This window comes from Pteropus medius, unplaced genomic scaffold, assembly GCF_902729225.1.
Source record: "Pteropus medius unplaced genomic scaffold, Ma_sr-lr_union100, whole genome shotgun sequence".
NCBI lineage: Eukaryota > Metazoa > Chordata > Mammalia > Chiroptera > Pteropodidae > Pteropus > Pteropus medius.
Window position 1 is genome coordinate 23904103 of NW_024354502.1, and position 27686 is coordinate 23931788.

The 27686-nt window shown below is 36.7% G+C and overlaps 1 protein-coding gene across 5 annotated transcripts in view; it reads right to left on the minus strand.

Annotated features, from left to right (window-relative positions):
- Window positions 1-27686, minus strand: part of CPQ (carboxypeptidase Q) — a 432637-nt gene that overhangs the window by 76088 nt on the left and 328863 nt on the right. For 4 of the 5 annotated variants that reach the window (XM_039853812.1, XM_039853809.1, XM_039853811.1 and 1 more), the window contains one exon: window positions 25861-25952. In XM_039853812.1, coding sequence (XP_039709746.1) covers window positions 25861-25952 — 92 coding nt within the window. Of the gene's footprint in view, window positions 1-23107; window positions 23442-25860; window positions 25953-27686 lie in introns of those variants that run through there. The other variant, XM_039853813.1, reaches the window with a different exon arrangement.

Below are 27686 nucleotides of genomic sequence, written 5' to 3' on the forward strand. Positions count from 1 at the left end.
AAGGATTAAAAAATACAATGAAAATATAAAGCCTCATATTAAAGTTACTCAATGATTTCTACTAGCCATAATATTCTTTCAGCCAATTTTCTTAAGTGCCTACTGTGTACCAGGATGCAATTATTCCTATATAGTGGGGGATCTCCAGATAGTATTCATGGTTTCAAACAAAAGAAAGTATGCTTATTTCTCTGCATCTCTCCCTCTAAATAAATATTCTTATATTAATTGTGAGTTCTGCCTAATCTTAAAAGCATCAGACTTACAGTTTGTCTTGGGTTTCTGATGTTGTTGTTCATCAGAAGGGAGGGAGGTAATAGAACAACACAGGAAATACTGCTCTCTCTGTTGTACAACCATATCACCATAAACTTTGGCGACTCTTCCAGGCTGCTAGTTTTCAAACTCTTTCCGAAAAAAGCCTAGTAAGAAAGCATGCAGTGATTTTACCACTGCAAGAGCTTAGGATATAAGAAGCTCTCATAGGGGTGCACAGCTAAATTGTGACACTAACCTAGGACTTAGAAGCTCAAGGTCCTTCAAACTGGACTGGCCATCTGTTTCCCAGGAGCCATCTACTTCTTAAAGACTGGCCACCTACTACCAACAACTACTCCATTGAGCTATTCCCAAACTATTCTTGGATGGCACTGTATTTGTTCCTCACTATTAACCTAGTAAAAATCAATAATAACATTTGTACAGTGCTTCCAGAGAGCTTTCACATTTGTAATCTCCTTTGATCTTCTTCCATAACCCATGAAGTACACAAAGCAGCTTTATAGAAAAGGAACTGAGGATCAGCGAGGTCAAGTGATTTGCTCAAAGTCATGCAGTTGAAAAATGGTAGAGCTGGGTCTGAAACCCCTTGCTTTCCAGAACTCCACACTGCCACTGATAGATAGCATGGAGTAGAGGGACAAGCAATCCTTCTGAACTAGAATAATTTTTCATTTACGTAACAACCCGAGGGCTATATATGTTTTGTTTTTGGTTTTTTCTTTTTCTAAAACAGATTTCTTTTTACAATAATTTCCTAAGCACTGCCATGGAAGTGTACTGTTGTTACATGGGCAAAAGCAGTAGCAGGTTCTAACGGAGGATGTTGCCAGCATTTATAGGACGGAACAGGGTGGCCCTGGGATACCAACGTTTTGTGGTATTGTTGTTAATGATGAGAAAGTTAACAAAGCAGAAGTCTGCTCATATTTCTACTCTCACTTCTAAGGAATTTCTGTCTTCATGGTAGTTTTCAGAGAAAGACCCAAGGTGTTTATAATAGAATATGCCACCTCAGTTTTCCACTGTGGCTACTACATGATAGTAGCCTCATTAGTGTTAATAAATGCAAAATATTTGCATTAATGCCTTACACTCAGGGCTCGTTTAACTAGCACATTGATGCTAGGTCCGCAGGTTGACATGTCCTAACCTTCTCCCTGCTTCCAACCTCCCTTAGCTCTCTCTGTCACCTGTAAAAAGGAGGACAGAAACATCACAACATACCTACAAATGAAAACAGAATTGGGTAATCTTATATATGAGAGTTCCCATAGTGCAGGCATATCTCATCCTTCTAACAAAAAAAAAATTAGGCAAAGCGTTCCGAATTATGTACTATTTAGGTTAAAAGTGGAGCTAGGTGGCAGTTTGGCAGTCAGACCAACACTAATGAGCAGCCTAATGAGGTGGACACAGAGCTAGACCTGCTCCATTCTATTCCTGACTCAGCAACTGACATGCTGTCCTGCCAAGGGGGACGACTGCCTTTCTCCTTCTATCCCCATGTCATGTCACGTTGGCCTTTGGCTTCTCCATCTGCAGGTTGGGACAAATGCTCTTTTCCAAAGCTTGAATAATGAGCCCGAGCATATGCAGCTTTGCATACCTTCAAAGAAAAGACTTTTGTGGACCAAAGTGAAAGTGACTGCATGAGTTGAACTTGACAGGATGCCTAAGAAAATGTGCATTAAGGGCTTCCTAGCACTCTTCGACTACAAATGAACAGATGTCCTACAGATAGGGGACTCCACAGTTTGTGAATGCCTCTGTGCAATGTCACAGAATGTTGATAGGAATATAGAGGATAACCTAGATAAAGGAGCTTTCAAAGGTGCTGTAGGCTATGTATGCGACAGCCAGGTTAGCAGAGAGATAAAGAGTTTGAGCTTTGGAATTATTCAGACTGGATTTGATCCTCAGATTAACCAGTCATTGACTTTGTGACTTTGGCCAGACTGCGTATCCTCTCAGTTTCTTCCTCCATGAAGTGGGTACCCAGTTCATGGAGTTGTAAGTAAGAATGCATTGTTAAAAGCCTGCTGTATAATTAGCACTTGATAAACAACTGTTGTTACGGGTCTTAGCATTAAGTATTAGTACCTCTCACATTTTCAAGGATGATGTCCATTTAAACCACCTGTTAGTTTCTCACAATGATGATTGGCAGCATTTTTGCAGTGCTTCCTACACACCAGATGCTGTGTGAAATGCTTTCCAACTTACCCTATGTAATGCTCACATTCTGTAAGTGCTTTTACAGTTCTCATTACTCAGGTGAAAAAAAGTGCTTAACTAGCTTTCCCAGGCCATCGAGTTAATAAGTGGGGCAGCCAGAATTCAAATGCAGAGGTCTGCCCCACATGCCTGTGCTCGGAACATCACTTCCCCCATTGCTCTGTCTCCTGAAGCTTACTTCCAGGTGCCATGCAAGTCCTCACTTTTAAATACAGAGACTGTAGTTACACAAATGTATAGAGTTTAAACATTTTTTTATGATCATAGTAGAAGGTCTACTCCAACAGAAGTTATTGACTTTGCTAATAAAGTTAATTAAGCAAAAAGAATGAAACAAAAACAAAAACAAAAAAACTTGCTCTATAATTTCCTTACAACTAGAAATAAAAAGCCTGAAATAATAAAACATCTTTTCAAGCTGAATTAAACAGGATGTACAGATGTCAGTAAACCAGAATTCTGGCATAGGTAGAGACATGTTTGATTGTTATTCATGCAGAATTTTATTAGCTGCTGCTAACATAATGGCAGCATTATATTGTTTTCTATTTGTACATAAAGATCTCCATATGTTTCCAATAAAGAACTAAAGAAACAAACCACCCATCATCCATGACACTGCTTTTTCCTCCTCATTTACAGAGTCATTGTCTAATTGTTAGCACATGGTGAAGAAGCTGGGAAAACAAAATGTCTCTGCACACAGAAACCAGGTCACTGGGCTGCTAGACCTACTGCTTCTCGGGAAAGTGTTTGTTGTCACAAATATCCGTGTTCCTTACCATGCCATGAGTAATTGGGGATACAGTGTAGATTCGAAAAGCTGATTATAGCTAGTGACAGCAAAGCAGATTCATGCTCATTTCACTCAACTCATTTTAGCACATATAACAAGATATTCGTCCTCCTGTTTATAGGGTGTAAGAAGAAACCTCCTTCTAGAGACTGAATGCTTTATTGCTGAGATAAGCAGCACTGGTTGAGACAAGCTAAGGCTTACAGATGAGGAGGTTGAGCAGTGCAGAGATAAATCCAATTTGCTCTCTTAATGAAGAGGAACATCTCTTTATTAGGAGCCATGGAGACTGTCTTTCATTGCCATGCAATGTACATAAAGCGATGCGAAGAAATGCTCCCAGGAATTCTCCTAGGTTGCGATCATTGGATTTGATTAGTTAATACCTGCTCAGAGTTGAGGATTCATTAACTGTACTGTGCTAGAATCATATCCTATCATACTTATTTTTCTTTTTTAAGGGTCAGTTCATTCTGCCAAAGAACAATTTGGTAACTATTAGCATTCTTTGGGTACAATGCAAGATTAAAAAGAAGAAAAGTGTTTAAAATACACTGCACGTTTTAAAATGCTTACTCCCTAATATAAACACAAAGATGATATTTGTATTCTTTGCTTTTATAAAATTCCAGGCAATTCTTCTTCAGAAATGTAAACCCAAGTTCAACATTTCCTCTCCCTCCAAACTTGGCTTCTTCTTTGTTTTAAAGCTTTTATTTTCTCATAACCTAGGTAACATGTCTTTGGTTTTGACCTAAAGTGACACTGCAGTCCCAAAATCAAATGGCAAGAAATAGAGACTCCCAGTTATTCAAATTAATCATGTAGCCTCCTCAATTCCATCTTCAAAGAAGTAAACTCTGCCCTGACACCAAGCAATCAGTCTCAGGACCACTGTCCTGCCCCAGTAAATGTTAATATTTTACAGATGATGGTGGTGATGCTGTTTGGTCAGGTGGTGGGCTCAAAAGAAGTTCTCAGAAGCAAATCATCTAATGATACTTTTTGCTGAGTTGTTGCAGTCATCTCTTCCAGCTGTGCCAGTGACCCTTGAATTCTCAGTTCAAGGGGTGAAGCTAGCGGGGGAGGGGTTTCTTCACAGAACTTCAGCTCCAACAGCTGTCACGATTGGGTGATAGGTAAACAGGTATCTACTTGCTGTGCAAAGCCAAGAATAGGTTTTACTTTCTGATCAGGTCTTCCCTGAAGTTCAGACTTTTATTTCTGACAACATTCAGTTTTGAGCAACCTTGGGTACCCAAGGGAGAGCCAGGAAAGAGATGACGGCAAAGTAGCATGCCATAAGTTATTTTTATTTGACAGCTAAACTGGCTGCAGTTTAGGGAAATGGACAGTGTTGGGTACGGTACTTCAGTACTAATATTGCAGACACCTATTTTAGTTTAGCCACCATTCAGCCTGGAGATGGGAACAGAATAAATGAATTCTGGAGATCTCTTTCCAGCCCTATCATTCTCTACGTGTGTACAGAAGGATTCTGTTGTAAGACAAACCTGTGTTTTCAGGCAATCCAATTTTTACAGTGTTGTCTGAAGCATTCTAGATCTCAGTGAATTCTCTTCTTGAGCTGGTTAAAGTCCATAGATAGCCCTTAAACTTACTGAAAACACATGATCCCTCTATAAATGTCACTATGGTAACGCTAGTGATCCAGAGACTGAAAATGTGGCATACACACAGGCTGAAAGAAATAAAAAATTTATTTATATTACCTAGGGAATATGACTGTATTCACATTTCTTTTAGGAAAGGAAAGGAACCCACTATTCAAGATATTTGGTAGATATAAACTTAAAAAAGGTTTACATGGTAAGTTAACATTCTTCTGTTTTTATTTTATTCCTGTATGTTGAAGCAGCATAATCAATAGTTAGAATCAGTGGAACTCAAGGTCTCCAAAATTAAATTTTGATTCCTTTACTATAATACATTGGTTAGTTTAATGTTACTAGTTTCATATGCATTTCAATATTGCAGTTGTAGAAGAGAAATCTCCAACACCGTTGGCTTTGTGAAAGCAGCCTTCTCTGCCTTTTTCATTCTCTATCCCTCTCGATCCCCCACTCCCTCATGTCAGTCTATTTTCTTATATCCCCTACACTCCCATTCTTCCCAGAGCTCAAAATGTAGAACTAAATTGCCCAAACGAGGAGCCCTTCCTTCAGCTGGCCTTCCTTCTCTGACACTGTTACATGCTAAATAAGCATAAAGATATGTTTCTTGTTTTTAATGGGCCTGTTTTACCAGCCAAGACAGTGGCTTACTTCTAATCCCCTTCTCTTGTCTGGGAAGAAAATTTAAGTACTTCTCTAAGGTTATAAGAGACACCTGAGTTCATCTTCTCATCACTACAGTGGTAAGGTTATTTCTTTTAAAAATACAGTACTTATTTTCTTGATCTGCAAAATGAGGCTACTCTATATTCAAAACCCAAAATATTCACTCAATCTTAGGGCATATCTTAATAAAACACAATTAATCATTAATTCTCTTTTCTTTATAGCCTACAGACAAGCACTTACAGCATTTTTGGCTTATGACAATATCTTCATATGCTTTACTTGATTAAGCATTCTTTACTTATATTAGTAAAGATTCTAAATACAGTTTTAGAAGTAATTCTATTTTCTTAAGCATGCCTTCCCTTCATTCCTCTATAAATGTCACTATGGTAAAAGCACAATAATGGGTCTGAAACATCATGAAAAATAATAATACCCAAATATGAGTTTCAAGGCTCTTGGTCTACTCAAGTGATTTCATGCCCTATCTCTCCCCTAGCCTTCCATGTCTAAATGCAAAACCCTTATTTAATATGCTAGGCTGTTGTACTTTATTCTATTTGTTTTTTTATACTTACCTTGCTCCTGAAAGAATTCAAGGCTTCCTTTAAGAAAATATCCTAATACCATATTTAAAAAACATGTAAACTCTCAAGAACCAAGAAAATGCCATGAAAGCAGGGATCAAATCTGTGTGGATCTCTGCCATATTTCCAGCCTAAATAACAGAGCCCAACACATATTAGGTGATCAATAAATGTTTGAGGAAAAAGAAAGTCACACCAGAAAAATTTGACACAATACCCAAATTTAGGATGTAAGTTAGCTCTAGCATCTACTGCCAAGGTAAGAGGAATTGATGTATTACAGAGATCTCATTACCAAGGAAAAGAAAGAATACCATGAGCTCTTGAAAAAAGCAATAATTTTTCCAGAATTCAATTCTAAAAGGAATTATTACATGGCTCTTTACATGAGGAACATCGAAAAAATAACGAACAGAGTCTCCAATAACAGTTCTACAAAAGAGGCAGAAACACTTTTCCTGACATTATTTTCTACATATTAATCCTAAATGAAAGCAAAAGGCAAAATATTGTCGAATTTCAGTAAAAGTGTTTGTTTTTACAGGGAGTAAACTGTATTTATTCAACAGTTACTGAGCTAGAAACAGAGGAATAGGGTGACCATTTATCCCAGTTTACCCTGGGAAGTACTAGTTTATATCCTTTGTGTGGTCATTAAGAGTGCCTCCTTTCTCTCATAAATGTTTTCTGGTTTTAATAATAAACTACACTGCCAATCTACCTATGAAGGAATTTGTATATAAAAATGACTAAGAGGGGACTGGTTCCTTATGAGAGGGAAAGATTAATAGCAGAGGTAATAACTGGTTGTTATATTAAATGTGATGAACTTTATGAAAGAGACATGTACAAATAAAGAGAGGGCCAACTATTGGAAAAAATGGGGAGCGATTGATAGAGGTCATGTTTGACCTAAGTGAAGGCCCTCCATTGGAGTTCTCCAATGAGAACAGAGATCTTCTTAGTTCATTAGTGGATTCCATAGGGCCTAGCCAAGAGGCATTTGAAAATACTTGTCAAATGCAATAAATGATACCATTCTAAGCACCCAAATAGTATTATCCAGCTATATAGCTTTCTAAGAGTGGACCAGAGCTTAGACAATCTCTAAAAGAATAAAAATAAACACGTTTTATAGAGTATCTGACTCTCAAATATCAATTGTCCTTCCTAGAATTTTTTTAAGAGTTAGAAAAAATTCAAGACTGAGATCACTAGTGAGCATTAAATGGCAAACATTTGATGAAGCAGCATTTTATACTTTCTTCTCTTGGCTTCTGGGACCTCACACTCTTGGCTCTCTTCATGCCTCACAAGATACTCCTTCTCATTTTCCTAGGTTAGTTTTCTTATATACCTGATCTCTAGACATTGGAGTGAACAAAAACAGTCTAGAGTCCTCGTCTTTTTCTCCGTCTACACTCTCTCTGTTGGTGCTCTCCTCCAGCCTTACGGTTTTCAATAAACCTAGATAGTGATGAGTTGCCATTCATATTTCCATGCTTCTTTCCTGAACTCCAGATTCATATGCAACAGCTATTCAGCATCTGTACTTAAACATCTAATTGTGTATTAGCTTCCTATCACTGCTGTGACAAGTTACCACAAATTTAGTGGCTTAGAACAACACACATTATTATCTTATAGTTCTGTAGGTCATAAGTCTGAATGAGTTTTACACTGCTAAAATCAAGGTGTTGACAGGGCTAGTTCCTTCTGGAGGTTCTATGAAAGAATCTGTTTCCTTGCTTTTTCTAGTTTCTAGAAGCTTTCCCCATTCGTTGACTCATGGCTCCTCATCACATTCCCTTTTTTCCTCCTGCTTCTGTCATCACATTGCCTTCTTCCACCTGAGGTTCAACTCAGTAAACAGCAAATCTATCCTTTTAGTTTATGAGTCTAAACATTTTGACAGACAAAAATTCTTGACTCCTCTCTTGCTTTTATATCTAAAATACAATCTTTCAGCAAATCCTGTTGGCTTGATTTTCAAAATAGACCTACTCTCCAACAACTTCTTACTAGCTACATGGTTCTCACCTGGGGGACTAGGGGGGACTGGGTGAAAAAGGTGAAGGGTTTAAGAAAAAGAATTCATAATTATAAAATAGTCATGGTGAAGGGGAGGTGAAATATAGCATAAGGAATATAGTCAATAATATTGTAATAACAATATATAGTGCCAGGTGGGTACTAATCAGGGGGACCACCTTGTAAATTATATAAATGTCAAACCACTATAATGTACACCCGAAACTAATATTAAATAACATTGACTGTCTACTCTAATTGAAAAATAAAAATTAAAAAAAAAAAACTGGTTATAAGGATCTTCAATGAACTTACGGGAAGAGTAGATGAACTCAGCCAGAACGTTAACAAAGAGATAGAAAACATAAAAGTGGAGATAGAAAATAAAAAAGAACCAGTCAAAAATGAAGAATACGATAATTGAAATGAAGAATAACATAGGAGGAATCAATAGTAGATTGGATGAAGAAGAGGATCAAATCAGCGATTTAGAAGAGAAGGTAGAGGAAAACACCCAATCAGAACAGCAACAAGAAAAAAATCCAAAAATATAAGGGTAGTTTAAGGAGCCGCTGGGACAACATCAAGGATACCAACATTTGCATCACAAGGGTACCAAAAGGAGGAGCAAGCAAAGAATTGAAAACCTATTTCAAGAAATAATGGCAGAAAACTTCCCTGACCTGGTGAAGGAACATCTAATTGTGTATTAGATGTAGACATACAAGCCCAGGAAGTACAAAGAGTCTCAAACAAGATGAAGCCAAAGAGGCCCACACCAAGACACATCATAAGTAAAAGGCCAAAGTTAAAGACAAAGAGATAATCTTAAAAGTAGCAAGAAAAAAGCAATTAATTACCCATAAGGAAGCCCTCGTAAGATTGTGAGCTGATTTTTCAACAGAAGGGAGTGGCACCAAATATTCAAAGTGATGAAAAGCAAGGACTTACAATCAAGATTATTCTACCCAGCAAGGCTATCATTTTGAATTGAAGGATAAAGAGCTTCCCAGACAAGATAAGGCTAAAGGAGTTCATTACCACCAAACCAATGTTATAAGAAATATCAGAGGGACTTCTTTAAGAAGAGAAAAATAAATGATCAAAAATGTGAATAATAATAAGGCAATAACTACACATCTATCAACAATTATTTTAATTATAAATGGATTTAATACTCATATCAAAAAGATAGGTGGCTGAATGAACAAGGAAATAAGACCCTTACACATGTTGCCTAAAAGAGACTCAGTACAGATTGAAAGACACACACAGACTGGAGGTGAGGGGATGGAAAATATTTCATGAAAATGGGAACAAAGAAACAAAAAAAGCTGATGTAGCAATACTTATACTAGACAAAGTAGACTTTAAAACAAAGGCTATAACAAGAAACAAAGCAGGACCCAGTAATCCCTCTTCTGGGTATTTATCCAAAGAAACCAAAAACATATATTGTAAGGGACATGTGAATCCATATGTTCATTGCAGCATTATTTAAAATAGCCAAGATACGGAGGCAACCTTGGTGTCTATCAATGGATGAGTAAATAAAGAAGAGGGGTATATATAAAATGGAATATTACTCAGCCATAAAAAAGAACAAAATCTTGCCATCTGCAACAACATGGATAAACCTAGAGAGTTTTGTGCTGAGTGGAGTAAGTCAGACAGAAAGACAAATGCCATACAATTTCACTCATGTGTGGAATGTAAAGAAGAAAACAAATGAACAAACAAAACAAACAAATTCATAGATACAAAGAACATTTTGATGATTGCCAGTAGGGAAGAGAGTTGGGGGCAGGGCTGGGTGAAAAAAGGGAAAAGATTAAGAAGTACACATTAGTAGTTACAAAATAGTCATGGGGATGTAAAGTATAGCATAAGGACTGTAGTCAATAATATTGTAATATCTATGTATGGTGTCAGATGGGCACTAGATTTATTGGGGTGCTCCCTTTGTAAGTTATATAAAGGTAAAATCACTATATTGTGATCACACCTGAAACTAATATGTTACATGTACACTGTAATTGAAAAATTAAAAAAATATATGAAAAGATGAGAACCATCAACATGTAAGACTTGCCAAAATAAAATAACCATCGTTCATAAGAGGGGGATGAGCAATACAACTCAACTGCCAAGTGGGCATTTAAATAGAAATTTTAAAGTATAAAATGAATTAAAAAAACCTTATGCTATAGTTAGTATAACGTGAGACTAATAATACATAGTGTAATCAGTATTCTCAATTACAGAAGCTAATAAATGCATCTTGGGACTACTTAGAGCTTTAATAATTGCTTCTCATACTTTGTAAGTTTTAAAGTATTCAGAAACAATTAAGGAAAATAATAAACAGATGAAGCAATTTAGCTCTGAGAAGAGTTAAGCTAATTTAATAGGTATAGTTTAGATAAAAGGAAGCTAAGGAATTTAGCGATTACAGAAAAAAAAATCCAATAGGTACCTGTATTGAGCTGAGGGAGGTATAGAAAAATAATTTCCCTCATCTGAGAATAGTAATAAGCAGCCATAGTAATCACTTAAAGGTAGAAGAAGAAAATAACTACTGTAGAAAATAGCATGCATTGGAAATAATGATCATTCTGGGAAACCACCTGAGGATCACTAAGGGAAGAGAGAATGCAAAAATGCTGGAGGCAGTCGGTCAGGCACACAGACCCCTCCCCAAATTGCTCTATGAATATATGCATTTTTCATCAAGGGTTTCATTGGTGTTTGAAGAAAGTACAGGTGATTAAGGTAACAATCCTGAGGGAGTTGTCAGCCTGAGTAGGGTGAATATTGAATTCTCATTTCAATATTGATTGTCGATGGGGAGCTAGTGACAATCTTAAAAGTAGCAAGAAAAAAGCCTATGTTACCGACAGTAAGCTCTCATAAGACTCTGATGTACAGACGCTAATGTTATTTGGCACCCCTCTTGGCCATTTCGGTGAAAAATATTAGGCAAGTCATTTAATTACTATGGGCCTCAGTTACTCATTTGTACAATGGGAATAATAATAGTTATCTTGCAGGTATATGCTAAAGCAGGAGTTCTTAAACTGGCATTCCTTAGGGGTTCATAGACTTGGAGGTGGTCTGTGAACTTGTATGGGAAAAAATTATCTTCATTAACCTCTAAATTTAGACTTTCCTTCAATTATGAATGTAAGTAACAAACCACAGTAGTATTAGCAGAACCTGTCGCTTTGTTGCCAATTGAAATCACAGGTATTTTCATATCACATTAGATTTGTAGAAATCTCAAAACAACCTTTATGTTCATTACTGTTTTGAAATTATAGTAATAATTAGATAATACTGCATGAGCTTATTATTTTATGAATTCTTATAAAACATGATATCACATAAAATTTTGATAACTATATTTTAATAAAATTCATATTCTTATAATATTATACATTTTATTTTATGTATTCACAAAAATTATTTGAGAATATGTCCATAGGCTTCACCAGACAGCCAAAGTGGTCCATGGCACAAATAATGGTTATGAATCTCTGCTGGGTAAGTGGTAGTTTTATTATTAAGGCAATAATAATGATGATTGGGATAATCATCCTATTGTTATTACTAAACTCACTGGAATTAGTTTGCTCTGGAAATCTGGATTGCAGTCCTGGTTCTGTCACGACATAGCTAAATGACCTTGGCAGATTGGTTAATCTCACTGAGCTTCATATCTTCCTCAACAAAGACTTATAAATAGGGCTTTTTTTCTGAATTTATTATATGTATTCAAAGGTATATTGTATACCAAACTATTCAGTTCACAAACTATTCAGTTGGTGATAATTGTTATTATCACCAACAAGAATGCCTAATAAATAGAAAAGCCACATAAATGATGGCCCAAGCTAGGACACCTTTAAGAGTGAAAGATCAATAATTATGTCGGAAACTGGACTATCTCAGGTAAATCAGGAACTGATAAGCTACTTAAATACTATTTTCTAATTTTTCTGTATCTCCTATTTCTGCCACTATAAAATTCAACAGATAAACACCAAATTTCCTTGATTATAAGAATCACATTTTTCTCCTATCTTAGCATTTTGGAAATTGGAAGGCATCTTGCTATTGATACATTCCATAATATACTTGTCAAATAGCAGGCAAAGAAACAAATTGTGCTGTATATTAGCTGCACTGCTTGTCCATGTGCACACTTCACCACAGGGAAAGGGCCTCTGGTAATTCGTTTTACACCTCAGTTATTTGCATTAATATCAACACAGACCACTAAATTTTAAATTGGAATCCCTAATAATTGATTAAAATTCTTCATAAAGTTTTGATGCACACAGAAGATAGATTTCCACATGTGAGGCAGAGCAATTAAAGGCAGCAGAATTAGCCAAATCTTCATAATAGATCCCAAGGTATTCAAGGTCAACAAACACTGCTGCAACCAAACATACATCATGGTGGCTCCACTGAATACTGAACGATTTGTCAAAAGCTTCCTTAGACTTTCAGGAGATGCGGAGTGGCTTTTAGAAATAGTAAAATGAAAAATAAAAAATAATAATAATAATAATAAAACTTAGCCGAGTTGGAATACAGAGGAGAACCTGTATTCAATATGCCTTATATTCACTCAGGCTGTCAACCTGAGTGCTTCTTCATTCAGGCCCTTGTTAAAATGAGGCGTACAGGGTACACAAAGTGCCCCTCACTCTTTCGCTGAGGCCTCACCGCTAATGACCAAAAGATGTTCAGAGTGATCTTTACAGTCGGACAGACTTTGATTCTAACTACAAAATTATAGGGTACTGTATGCTTAGTGTCAGTTAAAAGAACTGTACATTTAATGTAGTTTCATTTTTTCCTGAAAAGCTTTATTAATCCTATTCACACTCCTTATAATTGATCATCTTTAAACTGAAAAAACAGAGATTGAATCACCAACTAATCTCATGAAGTCACTCTTCAGTTCCCTCTCCCCTCCCTCAGACTTCACCATTATTTTCTAGTTTAAATTTGAGAATACAATATTTGACAATCTGTTGTTCAGCTGAAGAGGCGTGAATGGTTAGTTTTTTTTTAAGTAGGAGAAAGTTTCACCACTATTCAAACGTCAACTGCTTGAACCATGTTTAACGGGTATAGTTTAGACGGCTGCTTCTGCTGGCAGCTGTACCCCATGCCATCCTTTGGTTTCCCTGTCAGTAATAACTTAGTCACATAAATCACACCTCCCTATTTAATGGTAAATATTTCCTAAAAGATGGTAGTATTTTACACATAAGTACAGAAGGAATTCTTCACTTAATCAGAGTAGTCACGAGAAAAGTGTACTTTTACCACTTGAAAACTGCAATATGAAAGTCCACAATTGCTGGCTCTTATGAAGATGATGCTAACTTATTATTTCGCATGTGTCACTTCCATATAAAATAATTAGTTGGGAAATTATATTTTCAGTCTCAGTATTTTTGTACAATGGGAGTGTCAGTATAATCAGGCTTTGACTACAGTACAAGTAAATATTTTTTCCCTCTTCGTTTGCTCTATCCTTATTTTGATGATTCAGAAAAAGATGTTTAAATAGAGCCTTCCAATGGAAGCATCACTACAGTGTGCCATATTAAAGTAATTGCCTAAAAGATGAGAAGATAAAAATCACATGTGTGGCCAAAGTTTCTGCCAATCTCTTATGGAAGCCAACAGGCTTAGTGCCTTGTATACCAACTATTTGTTATACTCTCGAATATGTCTTTCATGTTCATTTTCCTTTCCATTGCTGTTGTATTACACTTTGGCAGGCTGATCTACCCAAGAGGGGCAGCTATTAATCACAGACACTGTTCACTAAAAAAAGGCAAACACCAGTCCATTTGGTAGGCACAATTTTCCAACACATTCAGGAAACAGTTTGCTAATTAAAGTACTTACAAACTGAGCTCTCAATTATAAAGAAAAGAACATGTCAAAGATTATAAATTGTTTTATCTCCCCACCAAGGAAAGACTAAATTAGAGTCCGTTTTCTTAAAAATAAATGAAAAAAGAACAGAGCAAGTGTTAAATTACTTTTTCTTTGAGTATAGTTTGCAAATAATGTTTAAATATCTCTTCTGCAACTCACAAGTCATTCCCCTCTTCCCCAACTCATCTATCTTTCTTTAGTGCTTTCACACAGACACTACTAAGGCAGGTAGGATTAAGGTTCACTAACTTTTGAAACCTCACAGCTACCTTCTTTGATAATTTTCCTTCGATATTCTAATTTGCATCCTTAAAGTAAGACATCACTAAATGGAGATGGCCTGAGATATGCTAGTGTCTGATAATGTTAAAAAAAATATTGGCGCAGGTGAAATCTCTGCCAATGGAAATCTTTAAAAATAGCAAAAGCAGGGATCTATCCTGGTACATTCCTGTCTTTGGTGTATCAGGCACAATTATCCTGGAAGAAGGAAGCTGAATTCGATTTGTGGATGGTCTTGATATATTTTCCTACATGTCTAACCTCTACACATGTAAAAAAATATATAAACAGATAAATACATATACTATTTCCATCTCTCAAGGATTAGAGTTTTGTTTTCATTTTTCTTTTTTAAGATTAAAGACAGTGGGCCATGTCCTAAGGTAGTATCCTAGCGAGCCAATCTTTTAAATCGTGGGATGACCTAAACAATTATTATTGTGAGAAGGAGTTTCACATCACTAAAAGTTCTCTTTGGATGTTTTTTCATTCTATTGTCAGCTAAAAACTTTACTTAGAGAATGCCTCAAACTGAGAAAATTACAGTGAAGATTAAAAAAATTATCATTGTAGCAGGATTTATAGTTAACTTCATGAACAAATATTTATTTTTATACTTTCCAGAGAAAATGCAAATATAAAACACTGAGAATTACTGGTGATAGCTGATGCCTGAATGATTATACAATATCCCTTGTTCCTATCCTCCAAAATGTTATAGAATGATTCTGTGTTATATGTGTTTTAATCTAAGAGCTTTAAAGTGACTTCTCCATTCTCCCATTCATGTGTTACTGTATACATTGGTGTGTACATAGTTCAGACTATGACAAGTGGATAGATGTATGTATAGTCAATCCTTGAATGATACAGTTTTGAACTGCACAGGTCCACTTATATGTGAGATTTTTTTTCTAGTAAATACTATAAATGTATTTTCTCTTTCTTATGATTTTCTTAACATTTTCTTTTCTCTAGCTCACATCATTGTAAGAATACAGTGCCTAATATATATATAACATACAAAATATGTGTTAATTGACTGTTTATGTTATTGGTAAGTCTTCAGTCAATAGTAGGTTATTAGTAATTAAGGTTTAGGGGTGTCAAAAGATATACCTGGATTTTTGACTATGTGAGAGTTGGTGCCCCTAACCCCTGTATTGTTCAACGGTCAGCTGTATAAGTACAGGTAAATCCTATATTTGAGATGAGTGTCAGAGAAGTACATGATCATAGAAGTCATTATGGCTGAAGTCTGGAGACAGAAAAGCTAGGTTTAAGTTTAATCTCTTCAAGTTCAACCTCATGGCTGCACAACCTTGACTGAGTACATTCTTTAACTCTCTGAGCCTCTTTTTTACGTATGAAATGAGGAAAACAGTATGTGGCCTGGCAATTACCAGGATCATTACTATTATCAATGTCTATGAAAGAGTATTCTTATTTGTAAATGATCATATAGATGCAAGAGGTTACAATGACATCTTATAAATAGTAAGAATTTATTACATATTTGTTTTGAGAAATGGGATTTTTCAAAATTCTTGATGGTTTCTTTTCCTTCTATAAGTCCATAAGAAAAGTTTCTAGTACTGGATTTTTTGATCTATTAAAAGGAACAAGTTATTTTCCCTTACATGGAAAAATTGGACAATTTTCACAAAACATTTTTCCTTCTACTATTAAGTTCCCTTCTCTTTGACCTCTGCTAATTCAAATGACAAAACAGCTTTATTGCCTCTCATTTGGCTCTGTGGGTCATAATAAAGTATTTTCCAGAGCTCTGGAGGGGAAAAAGCCATCTAGTATGCCAGTGAGGGGGGAAGGATGCATGCCATACATTCTCCCAGGTCTTAGTTAATACCTGAAGAAGTTCCTAAAACACATTTATATAAGTATTTACATAGCATTGCCTCTGATGTCATGGAGTGGTGCATCTCCTGGATGAGTTTTATTAAATGAAACTATAGAAATCTATAAAAGCAAATTATACTCCTGTTTTAACTAGTAATGGAAATTCTGTATAATTTCAAAATAACTCATGCTATAAAACCAGTTTAAACCTTTGTTGAAAGCCTTGCCTTTAAATTTGAAAATTTTAGATTTTAAAATTTGTGTTGTTGTTCATGTATGTTTTGTTGTGTAGGGCATAAAAGCTTGTTAGAAACTGATTTTGAGAACTCTCTATTAACTGTGAAACCAAAGCAGCACAGACAAACTGCTGGTATCTAGGAGTAACCTCAGCTTCTAGAATGAATTGCAAATGTAGGACAAGCATTTGATAAGAGCATTGAAGAGTGATAATTTCTAAAAGAAAATAAGGAGTAAAAGTTCTAATCTTTTGGTTAGGAAAAATTATGCCTTTATGTTTTTTATGCAAGTAGATGAGTGGAAGGAATTATAGATGTGCCCAAATGGATAAGGAATTAGGAAGCCAGACTAAGACCAACTCTTATCAGGGAACAAGAGGCACACTTACGACACTACAGGACTTGGGTTAATATTTATAGGAATTGCCCACTAGGATGAGTTCCAAAGAGAAAGCCAAAGGACTGTGAAAAGTAGTCAGGTTGTACTCACAACTGTGTCCCACAATTCTGCTTTTCAGCTCCTTGGTTAACCTTCTGCCCTAAAAGTAACATAGTTTTAGTACTACCTATTTTGGCTTCTGGAAGCTGTTTCTCAGAGCACAAAGCAAACTTACCACCCAGTAGCTGCTTTCTAGCATTGACCTTGTTAGAAGCCCTGCCAGATTTTTTTCTGCCCCGTCATTCCTCAAGCCATCTTCAACAGACCATTCTTTGATGCTTATGTTTTAGTCTAGCAAAACTATCCAAAAACCACTGCAGCCATAAGTAGGAAACAATATTCCAGAAGGGCTACTGATTATCAAAAGATGTGATGTTCTTGGGGTCTTTTGGAAAGAGCCTCTCTCCAAGACAATAATTCAGGTCTAAAAAAGAAATACTGTAGGCAAATCTATGAATAAAACTAGGATATGGTCAAATAATGAATGACAATTGTTAAGGATCAGTAGGAAAGTTGCCAAGATGCATTACAGTGTTTATTTCTTTTTTTTTTTTACATTTTTAAAAATTGTATTTTATTATTAGTTTCAAGTAGGCAGTACATTGGTTAGACATTTATATAGTTTATAAAATGATCCCCCTGATTGCTCTTTCTCTCCTTTGGCTCTACACGTAGCCATTACATCAATGCTGACTGCATTCTCTATGCTGTGCTCCAGAAAACTTCTCTCATCTCGTGAAGGAAATAGACATACAACCCCAGGAAGCTCAGAGTGTTCATTTCTTTAAAAGACCCTTCAATATGTATAGGCTTTTTAAAAAATGCCCTTTAAAATATATTTTTGAATATTATTATTGTTTTAAGAAATATTGGGAAGCTATGTTAACCCCTTCCTGCAAGCGGGTTACTATGCCTATTGTGTGGCTCAGTGAACTATTATTAAGGCAACAGACTTACCTGGGGATGATGTGTTCTATTAGCCAAACATCTAAAGGGAAACAACTGCAAACTCTTGAGTGCTGAGCTTACAAACAACAGTCATATTAAAGCAAGACATAACCCAGCTAAATATTAGGTACAAGACAATCTATCTCAGTGGTCCCCAACCTGTTTGGTACCAGGGACCAATGCTCCTATGAGACTCTAATAGCCTGATGATCTGAGGTAGAGCTGAGTGGGTGATGCTAGCACTGGGGAGAGGCTGCAAATACAGATGAAGCTTCACTGGCTTGCCTGCTACTCACTTCCTTCTGTGCGGCCTGGTTCCTAACATGCCACAAATAGGTACCAGTCTGCAGCCTGGGGGTTGGAGTCCCTGCTTTAAATGATAGAATTCTACTATGTGCTCTAAGCCTCTTACATCAAAAGGTATGACTGCGAGATTAGAAAAAGCTTCAGAAGACAGTTCTCTAAACTTCCCAATTAGGGTTTAAAACAGGAGTAAGCAAACTATAACCAGAGTGGGAAATCTGATCTCCATCTTCTCTTTTCCTCCCTCTCCTTCTTCTTTTAATAAAGTTTTATGGAAAACAGCCATGCTCATTTGTCTAGTATTGTCTCTACTTCTGCATTATAATGACAGAGTTGAGTAGAGAGACCATATAGCTTGAAAGTCTAAAGTATTTATTATTTTTTATAAAAAAGTTTTTCATTCCCTGATTTAGAAGATGGAGGAAAGAATCCAGTCCCAGGCGAATTAAAATAGTGCTGATGATTAAAAGTGGTTTGCTGACTCTGTAACTTAGCGAGGCCTGGTTGCACATGATAAGACCATTTAGCCCCAAAGGCTCTGGACTATATAGGTTACTTGTGAGCCTAAGGTATGACACCTTAATTCAGAATCGTGTATCCTGGTGTGCCAACTTGATTTCCTTAGAAAGTTCATGCAGTAAACATGCTATGCATCCTTCCACGTCAGATCACAACCTGGTTAGCAATAGGGAGGCACTAAGGCAGAAACTATTTGTGCCTCATAGGCAACCTCTGGTAAGCTTGTAAAACAGACTGTAATATACACTGAAGTCCTTTATGGTTCCAGGAATGGCGAATAAATGAGACAAGATGCTAACTACAATAATTCCCAATAAAGCTCAGTGCGCTGGCATAATGTTCTCAGAACCAACCTTGAAAGGAAGTTGCCTTATTTGGGTTACTAATGGTAAAATAGAAGTTGAAATATTGTTCTCTACATGTATTGGGCTACAACCAACACTCAAGCCAAACTTCGCTATGATCTGAAACCATATGCATTATATGAGAAAGATTCCATTCTATTTGTCACAGCCAGTCTTTTTATTTAAACTATTCCTTTACTCTTACATGGAAAAAATAATAAAACCAAGTTAAGAATGACTCCTCTAAAGAGAGATAAAGGAAAGAGGTGAGTCAAGGCCTACTCAGGTTTATTCACAAGATAGCATGTGATTACCCTAGTATCAAAAGGATATCTCTGCCCAGTCTGACATATATCTATGTCTGTCTGTCTATATATGTATATATAATATAATATGTATATGTATAATATATGTATATACCCTACATACAGATGATTCTGAAGTCCCATATTCATAATGGAATTCTATGTAGGAGAAAGCAAACAAATGCAAAAGACAGCCCTTCCCTCTTTTTTAAAAAATAAATCCACAAATTCTAATAAGAACTTAAAGAGCTCCCAAGTGTGCTATAGAAATTATGTGGATGTTAGAATTACAAGGGGCTCCAAACCAAGAATATATTGAGATAAATAAAATTTAAACCAATTTTGTGATGTGCTTGACAGACTAATGCAAATATCTAGGAAGTGACAGAAAAGCACAGGATGCATAAAAGCCCGGCAGTAATGACTGAGACAATAACCTCTGATTAGTACATCTATATGGCATGGTACATTAACAATATAAGAAGGGCTGCTCTGGAGACACAGTCCAGACACAATTATACTGAATGCATATATCAGGACTATTATTTTTATAACTAGAGCTGCAGATGAGTACAAAACTGATCTCACTCTAGCAGTGTCTCTGTAGCTAAATTAACATCATATAGAGGCAATGGGTTGGTAAAATAAAAATGCCAAAGAAAATCGTTTACCCAGGTAACATGAAGAAGTCTCACAAGCATTTCTAACATATTCCTTTATTTTGCAGAGAAACATAAACCTAATGTGGGCTGGGGAGTTGGCAAAAACTCCACTACTAAAAGAAGCTACCAGTTTTGTATGTTTACATAAGTAAATAGAAATTTTGTTCCTCAGCTTGGCAACACAAGAAATTCTGACAACATATCATACATATTAATTTCAACTTTTTCTGTTTTAGAGTTGGCTACAGTTAGGATAAACTGATATATTTAGAGTGATTATACATTCCATCCCTCATTTAATAAAGGCTATTTAAAATATTGCCTTTATTAATGACTACCAGAACACAGCAGTGTTCATAATCCCTGTAATTCAATTGCAAGTAGTTTATGCAATAAATCAGGAAAAGGTTAAAATATTTTTCATGCCCAATAGAACATATCAATCTATTTTATTTGATTACCTTGTGTAATGAGGCTTTCTCCAGGCCAGATTACCTTACTCATTATAATTATGCCAGATCATATTTTTGCTTAAAATGGAAAAGATTTAAAAAATGCCAGCAACTCAGTTGAAACTATTCTAGGTTGTTTTTCTCCTTTGTACATCTCAAGACATGAGAAATGACATCAGGCTCTCTTTTCAAGAATAGAGAAGAAAGTGACGTTGTTCCCATGAAAAGCAGATTAGGCAAATGGGATCTGGACAACACTCATTTTATTCACTGATTTGAAAATTCGATAAAATCATTTATAATATTTTTAATTACAAACTTAAATTCTACTCTATAAGTAAAGTCTTAAAAATCACTAGAGTACAATAATGTCCCCTTATTTGTAGTAACATTTCCTTCTTAGTAAAATGTAAGCTGAATTCAACCAACAAAGAACTCCTATTTTTGGAAAATAATTTCATCAATAAAGAATAATACGAAGACATTTTCTGCCACCTTCCACCACCCCCTCTTCTAGAATAACCTCTTTTTCTGGGCATAAGAGAAATCTCCCTCTCCACACCCTATTGGGGATCATTTTTGCTTCAAGTTGAATTCCAACAGCACCCAGACTCCATGTGAAATCTGTGCTCCAGGGCATTAGCTGTGGTTTTTAGCAGGATGGTATTTTTATGTCCCGCTCTTCCAAGATATTCCTCCAAATGGAAATAAGGTCAATCTGATCATTAACATCCCTGCAAACCTCATGCAAGGTAAAAACGCCTTCCACCTTCCTTAAATCATAAGGCAGAACAGAATGAAGGTGGTAGTCTTCAAGCAAGGACACAGGAAAAAGAAAAAAAGATGACCATTAGAAGTGGAGGCACAATTTTCGTGAGACTCTTCAGAACTGTACCTTGAAAAATATGAAAATGTTACTCCTACAAGAATGGCCAGAAATGAAAAGTCTGGCAGTACAATGCATTGGGAAGGATGGGGACCAACAAGGACTCTCATATATTGGTAGTAGGAATGTAAATCGGTACAATCTTGTCTTTGGGTTGTGCTACCATATTAATAGTTAAATCCTTAATCCTCTATTAACTTTCTTGTCTTCTCTCATTCTCCAAAACATCCCCTGATGAAACAGGCTGAAATTGTCATAAAAGGGCAGAAAATCCAGAGCAAGCTAAGCCTACCAACAAGGACCAGATAAGAGACCCATGGACCACAGCTAAGAAACTGGTTTGTACTGAAAGATCCAAGATGGTGTCCCAAACCCCTTTCGAGTGACCACTTGAAGAAATTTTCTTCATTAGCATGCTAAAATTCATGCTCAGAGGTGAAGAAGTAACATAAAAATGAGACGAATGATGTATAGCCATGCATGTTCCAAGCATGTTTCGAAACTGCTCATGCTCCCTTGCAACTCAACTAACTCTCCACCCTTTTCTGGGAAATCCCTACTCTTAAACCTGACTACCTCCCCCCAATCCTTTCAGACACTCCTAATTTCCTTAAATTGGAGAGAAGGTGTCTTTAGAATGGCAGCTTATCCTTCTCCATTCTTTGGTCAAAGAATAAAGTTTCTCCTTTGCTTTACCAAACACAGTCTGGTTCTACTGGCATGAGTGACACTGGGCAAAAACGATCTCATTTTGGGGTCCTGGACCCATAAGGGTCAGCAACTGTCTCCCAACTCTTTGGCAGCTTCTAACAGTTAGACATACACCAGCAATTCTGCTTCTAGAAAAGAACTGCATATGTCCACCAAAACATGTGTACAAAAAGTTCATAACAGCCTTACTTATAATAGCTAAAACTAGAAACTCTCAAATGTCCATCAACAGGAGAAAGGATAAAGAAGTTGTGGTACACACATATGACAGAAAATTCCTCTGTAGTAAAAGGGACAAACTACTGTTAATGCAACAACATAGATGAAGTGCAAAAACCATACTGTTTAGTGCAAGAAGCCAAACTTAAGAGTACATACTGTATAATTCTGTTTATATGAAGTTCAAGAACAGGCATAACCAATCTGTGCTGTCTATTACAGAGTAAGTTTTCAATACCAGCAGTTTACTGATCTATGGTTGTACTGCTGAAGATAACACTACCTTTGTTTTCTCACAGACAATCATACTAGAACTTAGAATGACATGTTTAATTGTACATTTTAATTGTAAATACTATTACAACTTATGCTCTCAGTAGAGCAAAGCATAATGATTGCTTGTGAGGGCTGAGAGGGGAAGATAAACTTCAGTAAGTTGAGATGAGAAAACTGAGTCTCTGAAAGGCTTAGGGACCTCGCTGTTGATGTCTAATATCTAGTTAGTGGCAGAACAAAGACTAGAATCAGTTCTCCTGGACAGTGGTGTATTTAATTTCTTATTTGAAGGAAGAAGGCAAAATGAAGTCCTGAAAAGCTCAGATGTGATAACCATTCAATGTTTGTACTTCAAGTGCTTTGGTGAATATTTGTTGGAGAGGAAAGATATATTCTCTTGCTTGCCACTTGTGGTTTATAATGAAATAAAAACTTTAAATGAAATAAAAACTTTTGTCAAATAAATGTTTACTGATACCTTATTCTTTTATTTTTCCTTTCATTATAAAAATAATTTTTTTTTATTTTATAAAAAGTAACATAATACAGTTACATAACTCACTATATCCACTTAATCCTAGTTTTCTCTTAGAGGTGATGGATGATAATCCTTTCAGACTTCAGTTAAGCAAACATAAACTTCCTGTTTGCCTCTCCATGTCCCCTTCCAGAATTGTCCCATAAATGTCTTCCACTCTCCTCTTGACTGCCATCTGGATATTGACGCTCAAGGTGATATTAAAAGCCATGTTGCCAAAGAGTCCATCAGCCTGGATCCTTTAGTGACTATGTGGAGCAGAGCTGTCATGTAGATTGGATATTATGTGAGCAAAAAATAACTTTCTAACCACTGAAACTTCGGGGCTTATTTGTTTCAGCAGTTATAAAACTTTCTCTCTCTCTCAATCTATCCTCCTTTCCTCTCCTCCTTCCTCTTCTCCTTCCTCCTCCTTCCTTCCTCTCCTCTCCTTCCTTCCTTCCTCCTTCCTTCCTTTTTTTTCTTTCTTTTTTTCTTTTCTTTCTTCTTCTTTCTTTCTTTTACACCTACAGAACCTGGTCTTCCTAGGTGACATACCTTATTTAGAAAAGAGGATCTCTGTTGTGACTGGAGTGAAATGGACATTGAATATTTTCTGGCATTAAGTAAATATATAGAGAAGCCTAAAGGTAATCTGATTTGTCCTCCCTGGCTCATTACTTGCTTGTTATATTCACTTAAATTTAAACTCAGCCACCCCAGTTATGATTATCCTCATAACAATGCTTCTATCCATATGTTAATCACAAGAATACCAAATAAGTCCTTCAAAACTGGCTAACTTCTGAGAATTTTAAAATCAAGTCATTTCTGATTTCATACATGTATTTTAGTAGGTTACAGTAAAATTCAAAAACTCACAGAGATAAACCTTCTTTTTACAGATCTAAAAGAATTCAGTTGTTGTAGAAATTTCAAGCCTGATCCATTGCAGTTTAAATTCATTTTTTTTTTCTTGGAGTAGAGTAGATTATCGAGAATAAACGTGCCACAAAATAGTTCTTTAGGTATTCTGTTTTGTATAGGGCCTAAGATGTATAGAACCTAAAAGTCGCTCCTTAAAAATAATTCAGTTATTCTTCTTGCTTCAGGATAAAGAACAAACTTTAAACATGATTTATATGTTCTTCTTTTTCAGACTCTTGTTTGCCTCTCTACTCTATGATCCTACCTTGATGTATCTTACATTTTATGCACCAGCCACTCCGAATTCCTTCCAATTTCTCCAGTGTGCTGTGCTCTCTTTACCACCAGCCTTTGCACATATAGTTCCTGCCACCAAGCACTTACTCCCTCCCTGCCAATTCCTTTTCTTTAGCTTACTTCTATTCAGTCTTCAGTTCTCCACTTAGATGTTATTTCTTCCATGTAGTCTATCCTGATGGCTCCCCAAGGCCAGGTTAGGGGAGGTTCTTGTCTCTGCCATCAGCACTTTGTTCTTTATCAGAACACTTTACACATTATAATTGAAGTTCAGATTAAAGTTGACCTTTAGATTACAGTCTCAGAAAGGTCAGGATTAATCATTTTAATGATATTAAACCTTTATAGTGCATGAAACATAGTAGGTGGTCAGAAATAGTAACTGAATGTTGCTGAATCTAGAATAATTCTTATATGATATTCTCATCTACCACAACATACAGAAGATGATGTTACTGACCCATCAACCAAAGGACACTTATCTGGAATTATCTTATTTCCCAGGATCAGATGAGGCCAAAAGGACTGAAGAGGTGATAAAACTGGGTGTAAAGCATGGTTTTCCTATATACAGAAAATAACTATACTCAGTTACCAAATTCATGACCCTGAACTCATTGCTCTTAAGCTATAACTGAAATAGGGTAATAGACACTGACAGTAAAATGATCCAAAAGGATATAAATACAATTCAGAAAACAGATACACCTGTGTCTGATTTTAATAATTTAAGCTTGTGAGGTCTGCCTCTTCTGAGCTGGAGATGCTCCTCTGCACGACCATCACTGCTCAGCATCATGCCCTGATTTGGGAATTCCTCCTTGAACCAACATTTAATTTCATCCAGAGCTAGTATACTCTCCTCCCTCTCAAATGTTGTTCTTGATGTTATTTTCTCTTAAAAGTGATCTTATATTTCTCATCATGATCTTCTATTATCACCTCCTTGCTTCAACCTTCACTTTTGTCTTATTATAGTCATTATCAAACCAAGCTGTCCTCCACATACCTAGGCCTGAGATCGCTGGCTGTTGCCGTTGCTACCACCATTATCAATGCTCCTGGCTGACTCAAGTCCTCAAGACTTGGATCTCAAATACCAGTGTTCTCAGGAGGATTTAGGGCATTGAAGTATGGAGTAGACTCAGTGGGAACAGAGAATGTTTACCTACTACTATTTCTCTGGCATACATGAGTATAGCAGAACTAGAAAGCCTTAAAAAATGGCAGCATGGCAGTTGGGATTTTTCTAAGGCCACAGACTGATATAGAAAGAAGGAGGCCCTCAGCTCCATCCACAGCACTGTCAGCTCACCACTGCATTCTCCTTTACGGGGCTGGATGAAGAAGGCTTTTGCAAGGGGTGTTTGCTGAGGTCAGTCTAACACTAAGTATTGTTGAGAGTCTTCAGGACGATAGAGGGAATCTACACTGATGGTACATGTGCAAATGCCCAGCAATCCATGGATGCTTTCTTACCTTGTGTAATTGATAATACTGGAAAGCACCGATTCCACCTTGTTCCTCTGCAGTCCAGAGCACCAAACGTAGAGTCCTCTTTGGACGTAGCCCTGGGAAAAATAATAAAATGAACTAAATGATTCTTCAGTTGATTTTTAAGTTTTTAAATAATGACAAGGGCCCTCATCTGCATTTTGGAGGCAGAAGGGAACCAGAGGCACGCATGTTCATTTCTTGGTGGTGCAACTACCTGATTCAGACTGTGGCTGACACAGCAAAGGACACCCTCAGGCTGATCTCCGAAACAGGCTAATGTGGTTGTGCAAAGGCTCCTTGCAGGCCAGAAGGTGAGAGCCTCTACTCATATACTTAACTAGACAATCTGCCCCACAAGACACAATAGATGGCCAAGTTCAGTGGGATGTTAGATCAATTACAAAAGATGCAGCTAGGAGGACCCTCGGCAGTTCACGGGGCCTTCCAGTGATTAACTGAAAGCAAATAATTTGGCTCTACTTCAAGAGAAAGTGTGTAGAGGATTACTTCTTAGTCTAAATCCAAAAGTCTAGCTAGCTGCCCATGCTATCCTCAGTAATGTAATGACTGCGAAGCACATGAAATGTTCAACCATGATCATTTTCCTCTCTTATGTGGAAATATAAAGTAATTCACTTAAGGTCAAATGAAAATTAATTGAACTAGGATAATATTTTTTTTTCACTTTATTGTTCCATAAATAGCTTGGTGGCAATTTCACTGACTTGAGAAATGAAAATCTGCATCTTAAAGTTATTAAAGTTATAGGCAGATCTGATACATATAGAACTATTTTTGAGTGACCATGTCTGCTTAGTAAAAGTTAACTACAAGGAAGTTCTGTTTCCTCATCTTTAAAAAATGAGACCACAATATACTAAAAGTCCTACTTCATGACCCAGAATTAAAACCTGTTCTGATTTGGACCTTATGCCATTTCAGTAAAATAACACGGGCAGAAAAACATGAAGCAGGGCTTAAATTTTATTAAAAGGATTCATCCTCCTGCCTCACCACAGGTGAGCCATAGGAAAAGATTTCGAATGGCTCTGAGATGGACACACTACAAATCTCAAGTAGAACCACACAAGTACTATCACCCACAAGTGGCCATTGAGGGAGCAGGCTGGTGGACAACAGCCTAGACGATAAATGATCTTGGGAAATGGAGCTCTGTCTTGCCTCCTCTAACACCAACAGGTATTCTCCTTTCGTAGGCCTGGTACTAAGAAGCTGAAAATGAGCTACGTTTTCCACTAAATTGAATATTGTTGTGCAGCCACTATACACTTGAACTCTAATATAACTAAAACCACACAGGTTTTGGATGCTGGTTGACCTGAGTTCCAGTTAAAGCAGGGGTGAGCCATTTCCACATTCAATTGCTCAGCAAATTCCACTGGTGTTTCTTCTACCTAGAATCCAGGTTCTCACCTCTGCTATTACTCTGGTCCAAGCCCCATCCTCTTTTGCCTGGATTGTCGTAGTCACTCCTAACTGGTCTCTCTGCTGCGGTCCTCACCCCTCGGCAGGTGATGCTCAATACTGCAGCCAGAAGGCCCCTTGTTGAACTTAAACCAGATCATGTCATTTCTCTGCTTAAAACCTCTGAGAGCCAGAATATAAGCTTCTTAAAGGCAGGGGTTCATGCTCTTTGATTTGCTGTGACACCCCCAATGCCTAGACTGTTTGGCACACATTAGGTGCCTGATCAGTAGGTACTGAATGAATGAATGAATCCAAAGCTTGATGTCTCACTTAGAATACAATTCAAAGCCCTCTACCACTTTCCCAGTTTCACCTCCTAA